The sequence below is a fragment of the Coccinella septempunctata genome, chromosome 5 (assembly GCF_907165205.1).
Source record: "Coccinella septempunctata chromosome 5, icCocSept1.1, whole genome shotgun sequence".
NCBI lineage: Eukaryota > Metazoa > Arthropoda > Insecta > Coleoptera > Coccinellidae > Coccinella > Coccinella septempunctata.
In genome coordinates this window covers 35,399,782-35,416,108 of record NC_058193.1, presented here as the reverse complement: position 1 = coordinate 35,416,108, position 16,327 = coordinate 35,399,782, and the positions used below count along the sequence as shown (strand labels likewise).

Genomic DNA, 16,327 nt, shown 5'->3' with positions numbered 1-16,327 from the left:
ACGGTTCATGAGTATGGATAAAATTTCAATTATAAGGTGATTTTGGATAAAAACAATAAAACAAAATGAAATTTGCTTGTTTCACTTACCGCTGACTCCTTGCAGAACCAACATACAACCAAACACAAACGCATACATTTTTTGATTTGTTTCTTCCGACCCTTAGCATAAGGCTTATATAGGTTCTAACAACTTCAACACTCATTATCTTTATCTTTGGATTACGGCACCTTGCCAGAATTTTGTTTTATCACAGGAAATGCATTTCAATCTTCACCCAACTGACAAGAAACATTCTCATTCTTATTGATGAATAAGGAAAAATTCTAGGAATTTCTTGAAATGAAGTGGATATATTCATTGAAAGACGCTTTCTGGTGGTTCTTTTAAGCAATATCCACTATCACCATATTTTTCTTCCACTAACAAAGACTTCGTTATGAATAAAAGAGCAAATTCTTCAGAAAAGATGGTACAGAATGTAGTACTAAGAAAATCATTCAACTGTACAAAAAATGTTCAGGAGCGATTTTGTGCTACCCTGTATTTCAACGTATCCATTCATCTTGTTTGTGAAATCGATATCAGGACATGATGAAGATGCGAGCATCAGAAATCAGTCAAAAATTTATCAAAATTGGTCGAAGCTTAGTCAAGGATGAAATTAGAGCAAATCTCTTTCCTTCCGGTTAATTTTATGATCCAGTGTATAGTGGAATGTGATAAACCAATTTAAAGATTCAATAAATCATTCAGAATTTCTAGTTCGATTGATACATGTTGATCATTTTTTCCGAAAATATGTAGATAGTGGTATGGAATATTTAGGATGAATATACCTACTTATCGAGTAGTTGACCTCTTTGATTTTGAACATGAATGATCTTTTCACCAGTCATTGTTTGGATACATTCGAATAATTATCAAATTGGACGTTTCAACAGTATTGCTGAATATCTGAAGGAGGAAGATGTTCACGTTAATTTTAATTTTGGTCTGTGTAATATTCCTCGTGAAATTGTTCATCTCAAGAAATGACGGTAGGAATTTCAAGGAAATACCAGGTCCGAAAGGCCTTCCTGTTTTCGGGAATATTCAGGATTATTTCCTAACAGACGGTGAGTCTTCCTAAATTTTCCTAAAAACGAATCATTTGAATTAATTCCATTTCAGAAAAATTGTGGATAGAATCGAGAGCAAGGGCACTCGAATTTTATCCAATATACAAATTGAAAACTCTCAATAAAACGATAGTGCACATTGTAGATCCAAAGGATGCAGAGGTTTAATGATATGAAATTAGTTAACGATCATTTTCGTATATTAAACACTTTTTCAGGTCGTTTTGAGTAATCCAAGATATATGACAAAAGGAGACACATATGGACCCTTCAAGGTTTGGATGGGAAATGGATTACTGGTGACTGAAGGTAGGATGAAAACATCATCAGCTGAGGGAATTTTTTTTGAGAATAGCCTCCTCAATTAACAATATCTTACAAGTTGAATCACCCCTCTGAATATCCTTTTGTCGTTGTGTATTGCTTCGAAAAATCTTTTTTTCAAATTTCAGGTGAAATATGGAGAAAGAGTAGAAAATTATTGACGAAATGTTTTCATTTCAACGCACTCAGGAATAAGTTGGACTTACTCAACAGTGCGGCGCTTAAGTTGGCCAGTATTCTGAGTGACGATAATGAAAAACCTACGGATTTGGTGAAACACCTCGGCAGGCATTCTCTTAGAGTAGCTATTGGTGGGACAAATAACTAGTTTGTTTGAAAAATCTACTAATGCTTATTTTAATTTTAGCCTCCTTCGTTGGGGAGAAACCAGAGGTGAAAAATGATGCAGCGAAACAATTTTTGAAGGCCTTACAAACTTTGACTAAAATAACAACTTATAAGATTTTTCTGCCCATTCTGAAATATCTCTATCTGTTCACTTCTATGAAAAGAGAGGAGGACAAAGCTGTGAAAATATTCCACGGCTTCACATCCTACCTTATTGAAGGAAACTCAAACTTGGATATTACAGAAAATAGTGATGAAACGAGACTCTTGAACGTACTGTTAACAAATTTCCAAGGTCAACAAGTGAAAGACCATTTGAATACCATTTTGTTTGGGGTGAGTATAAGCTTCAATTAGGTTTATGTTTCTGGAACTGAAATTTTATTTTCTTTTAGGGTCAAGACTCTACTTCCACAGCCCTGTCTTTCATTTTGTACGTGCTTTCGAACAAACAACATTTTCAAGTTAGTATTTGTTTAGATTTTGAAGCGCCTGTAACTGAGGATTGATCATGAAAATATCCAAAGAATATGAAAGGGTACAAGAGGTTGTGAAAAAATTTGAGAAATCTTTCAAATGCGTTTTTTTTGAGCCACCCCTGCAAATGTTGGTTCCTGACAACGCCTTTGCATACTTTTAATTAGATTGTTGAGGTAGCCTAAATCAACTGAGTTGGGGTAAAAGCTGTCTGAGTTCTTAAAGTGTATGTGAGAGCGTTTTCAATATAAAGCTTTATTACAAAACAAATTTTCAAATTTTGAATCAAAGTAACAATACCTGATCCAAAATTCGTAGGAACGCAAGTGGCAACTTAAGAAACGGTCACAAAATTTCTTAATCATTGTGGAGCAGAGTATATATCATTCATTTCTGTAATCGAGTATCATTTCTAAATATCTTTGTCTGTTCGAATTTCAGGATGAACTCTACAACGAAATCATGGAAGTTACGTCAGATGGGAGGCCATCTTTCGGGGAAATAAACCAGATGAATCTCTTGGACAGGTTCGTTAAGGAATGTTTCAGACTATATCCCCCAGCCCATTTTGTTGGTAGACATATAAACGAAAAGGTACCCCTTCCTAGTGGTTATACAATACCAGCAGGAGCTATGACTCTTATTCATATCTACGATATTCACCACAATCCTAAAATCTACCCTGAACCCGACAAGTTCGATCCTGACAGATTTCTACCGGAAAATATTCAAAAGAGACATCCCTTTTCCTTCATACCGTTTAGTGCTGGACCCAGAAATTGCATAGGTAAGAAATTTCCATCTCGTATAAGGAGAAAAGAACACGAAACATTTTTTCATTTTTCAGCTCAAAAATTTGCTTTGCTTTCAATAAAAACCGCCCTATGTGGACTTTTGACAAAATTCCGTATTGAACCCGTAGGATCACTTGAAGACATCGTTTTGATACCTGACATCCTGTTGAAGACCAAGTATCCTTTGAAAGTGATATTCAGACCCAGGATCACATAATCCATACTGAAAAAAATGGAATAAACTTCTTCAGTTCTAATTTTTATTTCTCAACAATAGAATCTGGAAGAAAAATCAAAACATACAAACTTGAATCTTGATCTCTGTTTATACAATATTTACAATTGAATATATATATATATATATAGTATTCTTTCAAACGATTTTTATATGTCTTTCAATAAATTTCAATAAAATTTTTACATTCGGTTCTGAAATACACAACTTTAATAATTAATTATCAGTAAGAATCTGTTGATTTTTCAGAAAATATATGTTCAATAAAGCATCACATATTATTTCAAATCAAAATCCTTTTGGCATGCAGAGAAAATTTTAATAGGAATATAAGATTTTTTAATGAGAATAATTAGATAAAATCACACATCAAAAACTTTCACATTTTTAATCATTTCATTCGTTAATCTTTTTGACGGTTTATGTTCAACATAAATGATTCAAATTCAAAGGAATCTATGGATAAACTTCTCTTGTAATGTGGTGCTTATAAGTATGTCACAGTGATATTGCACTTAATAGATCTTGGTTTAAATTCATAAATATATATATAGTACCATAAAATCCAATGTGGAATATTTCACTACCCATCTACATCTAATTAAAATGGCCATCGATTTGGCTCTTTATTTGCATAAGACTCCATTATCACCATCCTCAAGAGATTTACTATATTTAATTGGCAGTTACTTCAAGAAAAATTCATCTTTCGTCGTCATAAATATTTGAAATAAGGAAATTTGTACTCAGTATATTCATCAGATTGAGAATCTGGAATGTCAATCAAGCAATTCTTTGTGCGTTGTACCCTAAAAACATCCTAGTCCCTTGAACCTAAAACATGTCGAAAATTCAATTAAAACAATAGCTGCCTTGAGGATTTTTCTACATTTGGCATGTTCCTTGATGATGGGCGGGTTTTTTCTTAATTGACCGGCAGCTCATTTTAAACTAACATTTAATTTCTAATAGTAACGTGAATATCAATAAGGCAAATTTTTCTGAAAATTCATATCGATCCTTGATGCACTTGATCTATATTATTTATAATTTCGAACATGCCATCAAGTATGATAGGGTATCATTGTTTGTTATCTTTAGAACATTTCTCACATCGTACATCTATCAGCTCGCAGCTTATTATGTTTTTATTATAGGTCAATGTCGAATATTATCCATTACTACTTAATTTTATAAATACATGACACAGATATTTTGCAATAATTTTTTATAATGAACGGTATGAGTGCAATAAATATGCTTAAGTTTTGAATTGTTAATTTTTAATTACTCGAAGTGCATTGGAGGATTTTTTTTGGACAAATATTAGATAAAATGACTCTGTGCTATAGATTTTTCTGTGTGATACATACCTCGAATCTTTATCATTAGCTCCCTAGTTTGAATAAATAAAAAAACAAACTGCGAAACAGAAATTTCATATATAAAAAGCATTATTTCATTTATTTCTTCAGTTATGTTTAGTAGAACGACGCTCTTCAGGTTAAACCAAGAAAAACTTTGTTATATTTCATGTGAATTTTGTGATTTCTACCTCATGATGGTGTCAGAGTCTACAACAACCTAACTATATGTATCAAGTGCATCAATAGTCTCGAGAACGAAAGTGTTTAGTCAATTTCTGTCAGTGTTTTTCTTAGTTTCAATTCTGCATTGGTGTATACGTATTCCAATATGACATATAGTTTTGATGAATGTTGTAATTGTTCACTACTTTAAAGTTTTCGTAATATAATGTCTTATCCATTTCTGAGATCGAGGTAAAGTATCCGAGCATATCTCGAGAATGCAATGGTAAAACGAAAAGCGCAATAGTTTCGATGACATTTAATGGTCGCTTTTATCACTCTATAATTCTAAGGCCGTATCTTTCATTGGTAGGCACAATCTTTCAAGATTCGTGCTGCAAATATGCTTAAACCATATAATGTACATACTATCCTTCAGTTCAAGAAAAATCAAAGCCTGGATCTTCATCCTGCATCGTTCAAAAATTCACTCAGGGTGGTTGACTGGACTCTTCCTTATCTCTGATCGCCTTCAGAAGATGGCTTCTCAGCTCTGATTCAGAACTCCTCCAAAGATGCACTAATTCATCTTTCGATAAACGTTCAAGTGGGGATCTACCGTTAGAATTTCTTGGAGAGCAGTTTGGGGGTGGAGGAGCAGGAGGTAAAGAAGAACTTTCTTCTTTTTTCCTCAGTCTGTTTGGTCTAGCAAGCTTAGAAGACGGATCGTTCTCTGCAGATTTCGAATCTACACTTTCTTCTTTCTTGTTCCTCGTAGAACGATGCTTTTTAGCCACAGGATGGGAATCTAGAGACTTAGAAACTTCGGGAAAACATTCGTCCCTTCTTTTTAACTTGGGAGGCCTAATCTCCCTGGGACTTGGACAATTTCCTGGGTTCGTATTATCCAGCGATAACGAAGCTTCTTGTAGTTTCTTCTTAGCTGGAATTTCGTCATTTTGAACAACTTCCCCTAAGCTTTGATGCCTCGTTTTCTGTAGTTTCGGTTTGTCTTCCTCTGTATCATTGGTTGTATCTTCGACGTGGATTTTGATGAGTGGGTTCATCTGTTTGGGGAAAACATTATTCTCCTGGTGTTTAATGGTTTCCAGTCTGCTGGATAATTCTTTGGTTAATTCGCTTATGTTCATTTTGTTCCTTCTGGCGATCTCATCGTCTATTGGGTTTCCTTCAGTTGTAGGTTCAGTTTCTGAAATGTTCGTGAAGCTTCTAGCGGTTAGGACGTTACGTTTTTCTACACTGGAGAGAGTCTCTTCACTTTTTCGTAAATTTAAACTATGCTGCGGATGCAGGAACTGTTTTTCTATCGCCTCCTTGTACTTTGGGAGCGTGGCTAGTTTTCTTCCAATACTTTCGGAATCTGATAATTTCCTTATGGGTTCCATAGATTTTGCACTGCAGTCTGAAACGTTTTCAATGGATAAAACAGGACTTTTCGCTGAAAGTCTGTTTGCGGATTCCAGGGTGTCTAGATAACTAGATCTTCGGCTGTTTATATCAGGGGGACTACTGGTGAGGAAAGAAGAAGCATCTCTACTCAACCTTCTACCAACCAAATTGCTTCTTTCGTTGAGAAGACTAGATGAGTTGAAGATACTATCTGTACTGAATCTTCTGACGTTCAAATTCGTCGCTGATTTAGTTTTGTTCCTGGATCTAGGACTGAACAAGGGATGCCTGTTGAAATAAGACGTGGGAGATCTGATTTTATTCGCGTCGGATTTAGGACTGGACCTCATGAAGGTCCTCTTGATGAGACTAGGACTGATCTTCGATTTCCTTTCTTCCGGTGACGATTGACCTTCGGAGTCAACCTCAGTGACAGCCTCCAACTGGCTTTCCTCCTGTTGACGCCTGAGCGTGCTGAAAACGCGTAACAATTTGATTTTTCGAACGGATTTGTGTTTATGGTGAACCGAAGCTGAAAGATTGAACCATTATACCTTACCTTCTTATCTCTTGAATCATTTCGAAAAATTGTGCCTTACTCTTTCTTCGTCTACGTTGTTCGTGTTCCTTCTGAAACAAGGAGTAATCAAGATTATCTGCTCTAGGTATTTTGGGGATATTTTATATCAAGATCTGAGTGGAAAGTTTCGGTTTGATCTCTTAATTGTTACTTGATCTAGAAGAATATATACAAACCCTTTTTATGCTTTTCTGGAACAAACTGGTGATTTGACCTTGACGAATGGTATGGACCAATTCCCTTGCTGCGTGGTGTGGAGAAACAAGCTCTACGCAATTTATGAAGCGGTAAAGTTTCTGAAAAATACGTGAGTCATCAAACGCTCAATAATCCATACACAGAGAGAATTTACCTGACTGAAAAACATGATATTTCGGCTCCTCCAAACAGAACCTTTAGGTTTTTCACGAAGGGCAGGAAGAGTATAACGAAAAAACCAATGCTCTACAACTAAAATGAGAAGTCCTAAGATCACACCAAGACCAAGAAGTATAAAAACACCAGTAACTGCTCTCACTCCTAAGGGTCTAGGCTGAACGATATCTTGAACCAGTTTGAAACAAGGTAAACCTCCATACCATTTTTCCTGAAGAATATCCATGTAGCCATTGCTTGAATATTTCGCAATAACTGCAGAAATGCTGTCCTGGAAGGCATATTATGAAATTAAGTCATGCTCATGATGAAAGTACCTTCGAAACAAACCTTCAAAGGAAATCCTTTAGTCATACCAATAGCATAAGTGTCTTCGTTTATAGTGTCTCCAATCTTCTGTAATTTACATCCATGGTCAGTTGCCCTGTAATAATCCAGGATTGGTGTGTCAGCTATGAGAATATCCAGAGAACCATTCCTCAATCGTTCCACTCCTTCTTCTATATTTCCAAGGGTATACCTGTGCATATGCTGCCAAAGATGCTGATTTGCTTTTTGAACGTAGTACTCTGCAGCTGATGCTTTAGGTGCTCCGACTTTTTGACTCAGCAGCTGTTTCAAAATGGAATCAGAATAAAGTGAGAAGAAGAGATGCTATAAAAAATCTAGAAATGATGTAATGATTTTGAGTTCAAATCATCAGAATAGTTGAAAACCTGAGTCCTGATAGAGTTTTTTTCTTATTTGAAGGGAAAGTTAGAATATTTCGAAAACAGCGAAGCATTATATGAAATTTGGACTAATTACGAATCCATTGTTATATCTAGGAAAGAAAATGAAGAAATCAAGCTTTAATTGCAACTCTTGTGGAAGCAGTATCTCTTCTAGACTGGCTACATCGTTTCCTGTTATAGTTAACCCCAGAATCATATCTTCGCATTGTTGCATTGTTCGTCACACTACTCTGAGAATGTCCCAAAACCCATTTCCGACTTCGTGATTCAAGGAATAAGATTTGAATATAGAGCATTTCAAGGGTACGTTCGTTTTACGTCAATAACCGAGTTTATGTTCCAATTTTATTGCATTTCATTATCTCCACTTCAGCGTTGTTCGCGGAATGAATTCAAATTTAACTCCGAGCTTAACTCAATTCTGTGTGGAATTTGAACTGCATAAAACAGGGTAACGAAATTTGTAATAAAATCGGTTGAATTGGTTTATGCGCCTTTATTTCTAGAGGGCAATTCACTCTAGTTAATTTTGGTCGATCATATTGATGTCGACAGGAATATTATACGAGAAGATATGAATAACACTTTTATTTCATAAAACGTTCGAATATTCATGAGATTGCGTCAAACTCAGTTTCAAGAGTTGGGTTCTTTGAATTTTTGGTATTTTTATGAGAAAACTGGAAGACATGGGTGATATCTTATGTTTGAAAGAGATTAATCCAATAAATGAAAAACTATTTTCTGAAATCCATTTCATTCGATAAAACCGTTAGTGAGATAGAACTAGAAATAACATTTTTTATGGTTTTTCAACAGCCTGTATGGTTTAAACCGGGCCGACTTGGAAAAAATGGTATAGGAAAAACGGTTTTTTTTCGACCTCAAGAATCTACTGTTAAAATATTTATACGAATCGAATACTAACGAGGAAAAATCAAGTGTTAGTTCATTTTAAAGCCGAAAATCGAGGTGTTAGTTTTCGTTGGACCACACTGTATAAGAGACTGGACTCACGCCGATGGTAACACTCTTTCACACCAAGTTCTGGACAGGAAATCATAATATGCTTTATTTACCGCCAATCTCAAATGGGAAAGGCACTTAGGAGGAAGATAACTAATACACATGAGATCTAGTGACAATTTCAACTTAATCAAGGTTCCATGAAAAATATGGCCTGAAGAATTATTTAAAACATCAGAAGAAATACTCTTCTTTCTCTTATAGACAACAATCCAAAAGTCTAAGTGAAAAAGAAGTCCTACTTACACTTCTATCGTGATAATTGCTGACTGTATCGTGGAAGAAAAGTCCTGCAATCAATGCGGCGATGTTGGCAGTGTAGCTGGCCACGAAGATCACGGAAAATCCTCCCCACACGTTGATCAGGAACTTGTTTGGCCAGCTTTTCGGCGCCTTGAAAGCTACCAGATGGCCACAGAGCAATCCCCACATCACCCAGAGCGCTGAGCTCATGCTGAAGTTCTTCGATCTCTGTCTACCCCAAGGATTCAAGCCGAAAGGCGACAACCATTCGTAGATAGCAACTGCAATGGCTGTTATGTTGAGACTGGTGAATATCGCGATCCACAACTCTGGCGAAAAAGGCAGCAGGAACGCCAGTAGAGGTATATCCGATTTTTGCTGCGGTGCGGCTAAAAAAGATACCCCGCTGAAGAAATATGGTACGCTGAAATCCATCACTTCGCTTCTGGCGCTGGAGACGCTCAAAGCTGCGAAGCTCATATGAGCAGCTCCGGAAACTATATCGCCAACGATACCATTCCATTTCTTCTCCACCACATCTTCTTCTTCCTCCCCATCGCTGTTCTCGGATTTCCTCTCCAAATCCTTGAACTTGTAGCTCAAGAACTTCTTTCCAACATCTCGATCGTTGCGTCGTTTCTTCTTGACCAACGTCTGCGAACCAAACAGTCCATCAGCCACTATGTAGAGCCTGAAATCGAACTCGAGTTCTTGAGCGATGTTCTCCAAGAGATCCATGGCCAACCCGTAGCAGCAGTTCGTTTTGTATTTGAATTTTTGGAAGGGTAAAAAAGGCTCTTTTTCATCTTCGTATTCCACGTTGTAATAATCGGAATTCTTCACTTCTTTCATCGCTTCCTCTTTTTCCTCCTCTTCATCCTCCAGCCTTCGCATCTCGTTGAAAACTAAGGTCAGGTTGTCCTTGTCCGACGTGAGAACCCGATGGCAAGGTAGTCCTGTAAATGATCAATAGTTGGTAAAATTCGAGGGAGAGTATCTGGATAGTTTACCTCGAAGACATTGCCCATCTTCGTCCAGTTCGCTTTCCATGACGAAGGGTGGGGAGAGGGCTGTAACAACCCTGAAGGCTGTTCGAGCTCTCGACGAAATTGCAGCTACTGAGAGATCCCCACCTGGCCATACTATAGTATCCAAGCGTACAGACCTTCCAGAAACTAAGCCTACTCTTTTCCAACGTACTCGATTTTGTTGTGTATTATTTCTAGCTGAAAAATATCGATTTATCGTATTCATTCCAAGAAGATAAAATGATGTCATGACCAGAAAATAAATGAAGATCAATTCGTCAACTCATACCTGTCTCAGTTTTACCATTAACTGATGTGTTGGTGGTATCTCTGGAGGTTTTCTCAGAGATGAGGTTTAAAATTTCGAAATTTGCAACTAATGATTTGTCCACTTTGTCAACGCCAATTTCTTGTGTGAATTTCTTCCCGGCCAGGGCGTCATTGCAGGCTTCTCTAAGAGTCCTGGAACAAGATGTAAAGATAACCTCGAAGCTCTCAACATAAACACATCGAAAATTACCTTCCAAAATGTAAAGATATATTCTTCTCAGCGTCATTGGTGGGTCGCCAGCAACTTGTAGATATGAAACGTCTCTGCAGCGCGTCATTATTGTATACAGATTGATTCAGGACCATCTTCAGAGCTACAGCCAATAATCTCACGGCGCCCTTCACCAAATGCCTGTCTACCTTCACCGGTAATGGTCTAAGATAAAGCAGACCAGCTGGCAGTTCGGAATGAGTATCACTCTTAACATGAAATATCGATTTCAGTTCTTCAGGATTTGGCTTTTTCGATACCGAACTACGAGTACCCAGATCTCGATTGAACAGGAGAAATCGATCGTTTTGTAAGAGGTAATTTATGTGAAGTTCGTTGATGTCACTTTTGGTCAAACTACGTTTTGTTCGTTCGTCAGAGTCTGCATCTCTGCGGTTTTTGACTTCTTTATCTCTGTCTTCTTCAGTGAATTCCCTGAAAATGAAACTCATGAGTCTGTTAATTGATACAATGGGAAATTTTAAAGACATCCAGGTGTCACTTGGTAGAGCTTGATAGGATCATGGAGAGTTGATAAAATCAAATTTGAAAATAAGCAATCTAATCTTTGAGAGTAACCTGAGGGACTTGTACAGGTATGAACTTGTTCCATTTCGTCTCTCTTCACATAAGAGGGATGCATAAAAGCAATAAATCTAAGTAGACTTCGGTTATGGGGATTTAAGGTCTTCCAAGGTCGTCAGTGAGGAATATACTTGCTAAATAGTAAAATCAAATTTGAAAAGAAGCAACGTAATCTTCGTGAGTAACCTGACAGACTTGTACAGGTATGAACTTGTTCCATTTCGTCTCTCTTCACAGAAGAAGGGGTGCATAAAAGGACCAAATCTAAGTAGACTTCGGCTGTGAGGATTTGAGGTCTTCCAAGGTCGTCAGTGAGGAATATACTTGCTAAATGATCAAATCGAATTTGAAAAGAAGCAACGTAATCTTCGTGAGTAACCTGGGGGGCTTGTACAGGTATGAACTTGTTCCATTTCGTCTCTCTTCACAGGAGAAGGAATGCATAAAAGCCCTAAATCTAAGTAGACTTCGGCTATGGGGATTTAAGGTCTTCCAAGGTCGTCAGTGAGGAATATACTTGCTAAATGATCAAATCGAATTTGAAAAGAAGCAACGTAATCTTCGTGAGTAACCTGAGGGGCTTGTACAGGTATGAACTTGTTCCATTTCGTCTCTCTTCACAGAAGAAGGAATGCATAAAAGCCCTAAATCTAAGTAGACTTCGGCTATAGGGATTTAAGGTCTTCCAAGGTCGTCAGTGAGGAATATCTATACTTGCTAAATGATAAAATCAAATTTGAAAAGAAGCAACGTAATCTTTGTGAGTAACCTGAGGGGCTTGTACAGGTATGAACTTGTTCCATTTCGTCTCTCTTCACAGAAGAAGGAATGCATAAAAGCACTAAATCTAAGTAGACTTCGGCTATGGGGATTTAAGGTCTTCCAAGGTCGTCTGTGAGGAATATACTTGCTAAATGATAAAATCAAATTAGAAAAGAAGCAACGTAATCTTCGTGAGTAACCTGAGGGACTTGTACAGGTATGAACTTGTTCCATTTCGTCTCTCTTCGCAGAAGGATGGATGCATAAAAGCACTAAATCTAAGTAGACTTCGGCTATGGGGATTTAAGGTCTTCCAAGGTCGTCAGTGAGGAATACACTCCCTAAATGAGAACATATGAGACGTTACGACCGCACATCTATCAGCTTTTCCCTCTACGCCTCGAATATATGAAATGGAACATACCTAAAACTAATATTGGCCGAAGTGTCAATCCATAACCAAACAAAATGTCCATCCATCATATTGAGCCGTTTGGCCTCTTCCAGGATTCTCATGGCTGATGTTTTATCGCTTAGCAGTACGACTACTCCCCTCGTCGAGCGTGAAATATCTGCCAGTTTCCTGGAAAAATAGAGGTGATAAGACAAGTGCCTCGTAGATGATATTGTCCCTGTCAAGGGAATGGATGCCATTCATAAGTCTAGATTGTATCGGACGGGGAAACGGAAGTGGGTATATCATTTTTTTTTTCAGTCGAATTACGTAGAGGACTGGGAGCCTTGGATAAACCAAGGATTTATTCTCTTTTCTGGACGTACTGGATGTTAGTGACGTTTCAGCCTAATCTGAGGGCAGAATTTCAAGGAAAACCTTGTGATTAGGCTTTTCTGAGTTTTTTTTTTTTGAAATATTGCTTGTTATACAGGGCGATTACGCAAGTCGAAATTCAGGGGGTGATTTTCAACATTGTTAGTTCATTATTTTTTTTTCGTAGGCATCGTACTTTGAGAGCACGATTAATCTTCAATTTGCTTCACTAGAAAATGAAAAAAATCTCAGAAACTATATTCTGTACAGTGTGAGTCATTTTGTCTCGTACGAATATTTTAGCAGTAGATTCTTGAGGTCAAAAGAAACACTTTTTTCCTTAACCATTTCTTCCGAATCGGCTCGGTTTAAAAGATACAGGCTGTCGAAAAACCATGGAAATTTTTTTTATCTTACAAACGGTTTTATCGAATGAAATGAATTTCGGAATATAGTTTTTCATTTATTTAATGAATCTTTCTCGAACACAAGATATCACTCACGTCCTCCAGTTTTCACATTATGACCAGGACGTACCATTAAAATACCAAAAATTCAAAGAACCCAACTCTTGAAACTAAGTTGGACGCTTTCTAATGAATATTTGAACGTTTTGTAAAATAAAAGTATTCTTCATATTTTGTCGTGTAACGCGTCGTTTGCGAGCAATCTGATGTTCAAAAATTAAAAGGTATCTGTGAAACTTCAAAAATTGGGTACTTTGGCTGAATACAACTCTGTTTTAAAGATCCACTGTGTCACAGATTCAGTTTTGATTTTGTTTTTTCATAAATTCCTTATGAATTTAAAATGTCTATATATTTTTATTAGGGCCGAATCGGAGAAAATGGTATGAGAAAAAAGTATTTTTTTTGACCTCGAGAATCTACTGTTTATATATTTGTACGAGTCAAAGAATCAGCCTGTATATGAAGCTCAATTTAGGTTAGGTTAGGTTAGGTTAGGTCAAGTTAGGTTAGGTAAGGTAATATTTTGTATTATTGTATTTTGTGAAATGAAAGTATTCTTTATATTTCTACGTATAATGCGCCGTTTTTGAATAATCTTCAAAGTAATGTTCAAAAATTAAAAAGTATCTGTGAAATTTTAAAAATTGGGTACTTTGGCTGAATACAACTCTATTTAAAGCATCCACAGACGTGTAGTGTCACAGATTCAGGTTCAATTTTGTTTTTCCATAAATTCCTTATGAATTTGAAATGTCTATATCTTTTTATAAGGCCGAATCGGAGAAAATGGTATAAGAAAAAAGTGTTTCTTTTGACCTCGATAATCTACTGTTGAAATATCTGTAGGAGTCAGAGAATCAGCCTGTATATGATGTTCAAGTTAGGAAGAAATAAACCAGAAGGGAAACACTGTGGAGAAATTTTACCCCACGTTTGGATTCCTCTCCCAAATTCTGCTTAATCACTTACCTAACCCCAAAAGAAATGTATTTCAAAAATTCTAACCTATCTTTGTCACACATTTTATTTCTGTATTACGAGAAAGAGATGGCTCGATTAGAGCAATTGAAGTGAAGAAGAGAACAGAGGATTGTCCTTGGTAAATACCCCATCAAAATAAGATCAGCTCTGTAATCCTCACTTCCTACATTCACCCCCCAAGTCACAACCCCCTCAAATCTTCACCGCCAGCTTAATCTTCATCTGTCCGACGGAACTTTCGGGCAGTAATTCAGGAAGAAAGCCGTCTCGGGCGAGTTCTTAATTCGATAATTGGAATCTCACGAGACTTGCCATACCCGAACGACGAAGAAAAATTGTTAGTTACGATCGAACCCCGAAAATACCGGCCGATCCACGGTCCGGGAGTCCGGGACTGCGATAATTTATTTCACGACCCCTTTTTGCCTCGCGGGTCCCTTATCTAATTACCCGGAAACGTCCTGGAAACCAGCCAGGAGAACCACGCCACTGAGTAGCGCGTGGACAATAACCGGAGCTGAAATCGAACGACAGAGTCCGATTGAATTTTCATCTCGACTGGAGTCGATGGAGTGAATGGATTTGGAGAATCTGCATATTTAGGCGTGGTTTATACGAGCTCTTTTCGCTCACAGGTGTCAAAATTTTGAATTTTTTTCGTGTTTGCGTTTGTTTTCAAGTTTTTCCTGGCAAAAATCAAAAATAGGACTTATAGTTGGCGAGCATCATTAATCTGACAGTAATCAGGGGGGGGGGTTTTCTTAATCTGACAGTTTGAAGATGATGAGAAGGCATTTTTTTCAATATCTCCCTTCCTGTACCTCTAATCGTTTCTGTATTCATGATGAAAGTTGTATATAATAAAATTCTATACAACTTTTGTCTGAAGCAATTTTACATACTCTCAACCGTTTTCGAGTTAGAGGGCGATAAGGGCGAGGAGCTCAGCCACACATGCGAAAGGCCAAGGTCAAGGTAGAAATCCAGTCTGATGTACAGGGTGGGCAAAATTCGTTGTCTACTGAGAGGATCCCAAGAACTATAGCAGCTACGATACTTTGTTTTTGAGTTTGACAATTTCGTAAAGTTCTCATAGTTCTTTTGTCTTTGAAGTTACAAATCTGAAACTTAAACCTTTTACAGGCACTTTTTTACGTAGAATCCACTGATGAGCTGAAAATATTTCTTCATTTGGAATCATTAGTTGACCTTTCATTCCTTTAAATGCAAACTTCTATTGAATTTGTTATTTTTGAATCGGAAAAAAATATTTTGTCAGTAGAAGGTTTAAGTTTAAGATCTGTAACTTCAGAGACAAAAAAGTTATGAGAAATTTTCGGAATCGTCAATATCTCAATTTTTGTTCATAACTCGAAATAAAGAAAATGATAGGCCGATTCTGTTTTCAGATTTGGATTAGTCATGAAAAAAGAGCTAATGAATGTGTCATTCGTTTTCTTGCAGCTGCTACAGTTCTCGAGATCCCCTCAGTAGACAACGAATTTTGGCCAGCCTGTACATCGCCATATATCTCAAAAACGTTCGAACGTAGAAAAAATTGCTTCGCACAAAATTTTTAGAAAATGTTATACTCTACAACTCTTATAATGAATGCGAAAACAATTTGAAGCCCAGGAGAGGAGATAATTCAAAAAAACTGATTTTTGTGACCTCTATGGCCAATTTTTATTGTTTCGGCTAGCTGAAACTGTCAGATTATATTTTTTCCGTTGTTCTTGAATCATAAGCTTCAAATTAAGAATAGAGCCACCGCGCTCGAGAATGTACACGTGACTTTTTTTGCAAGTTTAGCACCCTCCTGCACATTTGTCAAGTTAAGGGAATATATACTTTTCAACATGTATTTAACCACATATATCTTAATCTGAAAGGCTTGAGTATGTACCTACAATGATCTTGTTTTTATTACTATTCTGATAGGCTGTCCTAGACAATTCCCCCCCGTATATACAGGTCTAATTTTTGGTAAAGGTA

The 16,327-nt window shown here is 37.0% G+C and overlaps 2 protein-coding genes across 3 annotated transcripts in view; one reads left to right on the top strand and one right to left on the bottom strand.

Annotated features, from left to right (window-relative positions):
* Positions 1 to 850: 850 nt before the first annotated feature.
* Positions 851 to 3,573, top strand: LOC123314206 (cytochrome P450 4C1-like). The gene is made up of 8 exons (XM_044899338.1): positions 851 to 1,118; positions 1,174 to 1,283; positions 1,340 to 1,430; positions 1,574 to 1,756; positions 1,813 to 2,129; positions 2,189 to 2,257; positions 2,712 to 3,057; positions 3,118 to 3,573. Exons 1-8 carry the CDS (start codon positions 971 to 973, stop codon positions 3,279 to 3,281), a joined length of 1,428 nt encoding a protein of 475 aa, XP_044755273.1. The 5' UTR covers positions 851 to 970; the 3' UTR covers positions 3,282 to 3,573.
* Positions 3,307 to 16,327, bottom strand: part of LOC123314202 — a 26,256-nt gene continuing 13,235 nt past the window's right edge. The window contains exons 4-13 of one of the 2 annotated variants that reach the window (XM_044899333.1): positions 12,537 to 12,695; positions 10,745 to 11,200; positions 10,514 to 10,686; positions 10,207 to 10,422; positions 9,200 to 10,152; positions 7,524 to 7,805; positions 7,171 to 7,464; positions 6,995 to 7,114; positions 6,798 to 6,868; positions 3,307 to 6,712 (exon numbers count right to left, since the gene is read on the bottom strand). In XM_044899333.1, coding sequence (XP_044755268.1) covers positions 5,320 to 6,712; positions 6,798 to 6,868; positions 6,995 to 7,114; positions 7,171 to 7,464; positions 7,524 to 7,805; positions 9,200 to 10,152; positions 10,207 to 10,422; positions 10,514 to 10,686; positions 10,745 to 11,200; positions 12,537 to 12,695 — 4,117 coding nt within the window. In that variant the 3' untranslated portion in view covers positions 3,307 to 5,319. The remainder of the gene's footprint in view (positions 6,713 to 6,797; positions 6,869 to 6,994; positions 7,115 to 7,170; positions 7,465 to 7,523; positions 7,806 to 9,199; positions 10,153 to 10,206; positions 10,423 to 10,513; positions 10,687 to 10,744; positions 11,201 to 12,536; positions 12,696 to 16,327) is intronic. The other variant, XM_044899334.1, reaches the window with a different exon arrangement.

Coding starts and splice junctions, on each gene's coding strand:
- LOC123314206 (XM_044899338.1), top strand. CDS start 971: ATGTTCACGTTAATTTTAATTTTGGTCTGTGTAATATTCCTCGTGAAA. Junction 1,119..1,173: donor GGATTATTTCCTAACAGACG/GTGAGTCTTCCT, acceptor ATTCCATTTCAG/AAAAATTGTGGATAGAATCG. Junction 1,284..1,339: donor TAGATCCAAAGGATGCAGAG/GTTTAATGATAT, acceptor ACACTTTTTCAG/GTCGTTTTGAGTAATCCAAG.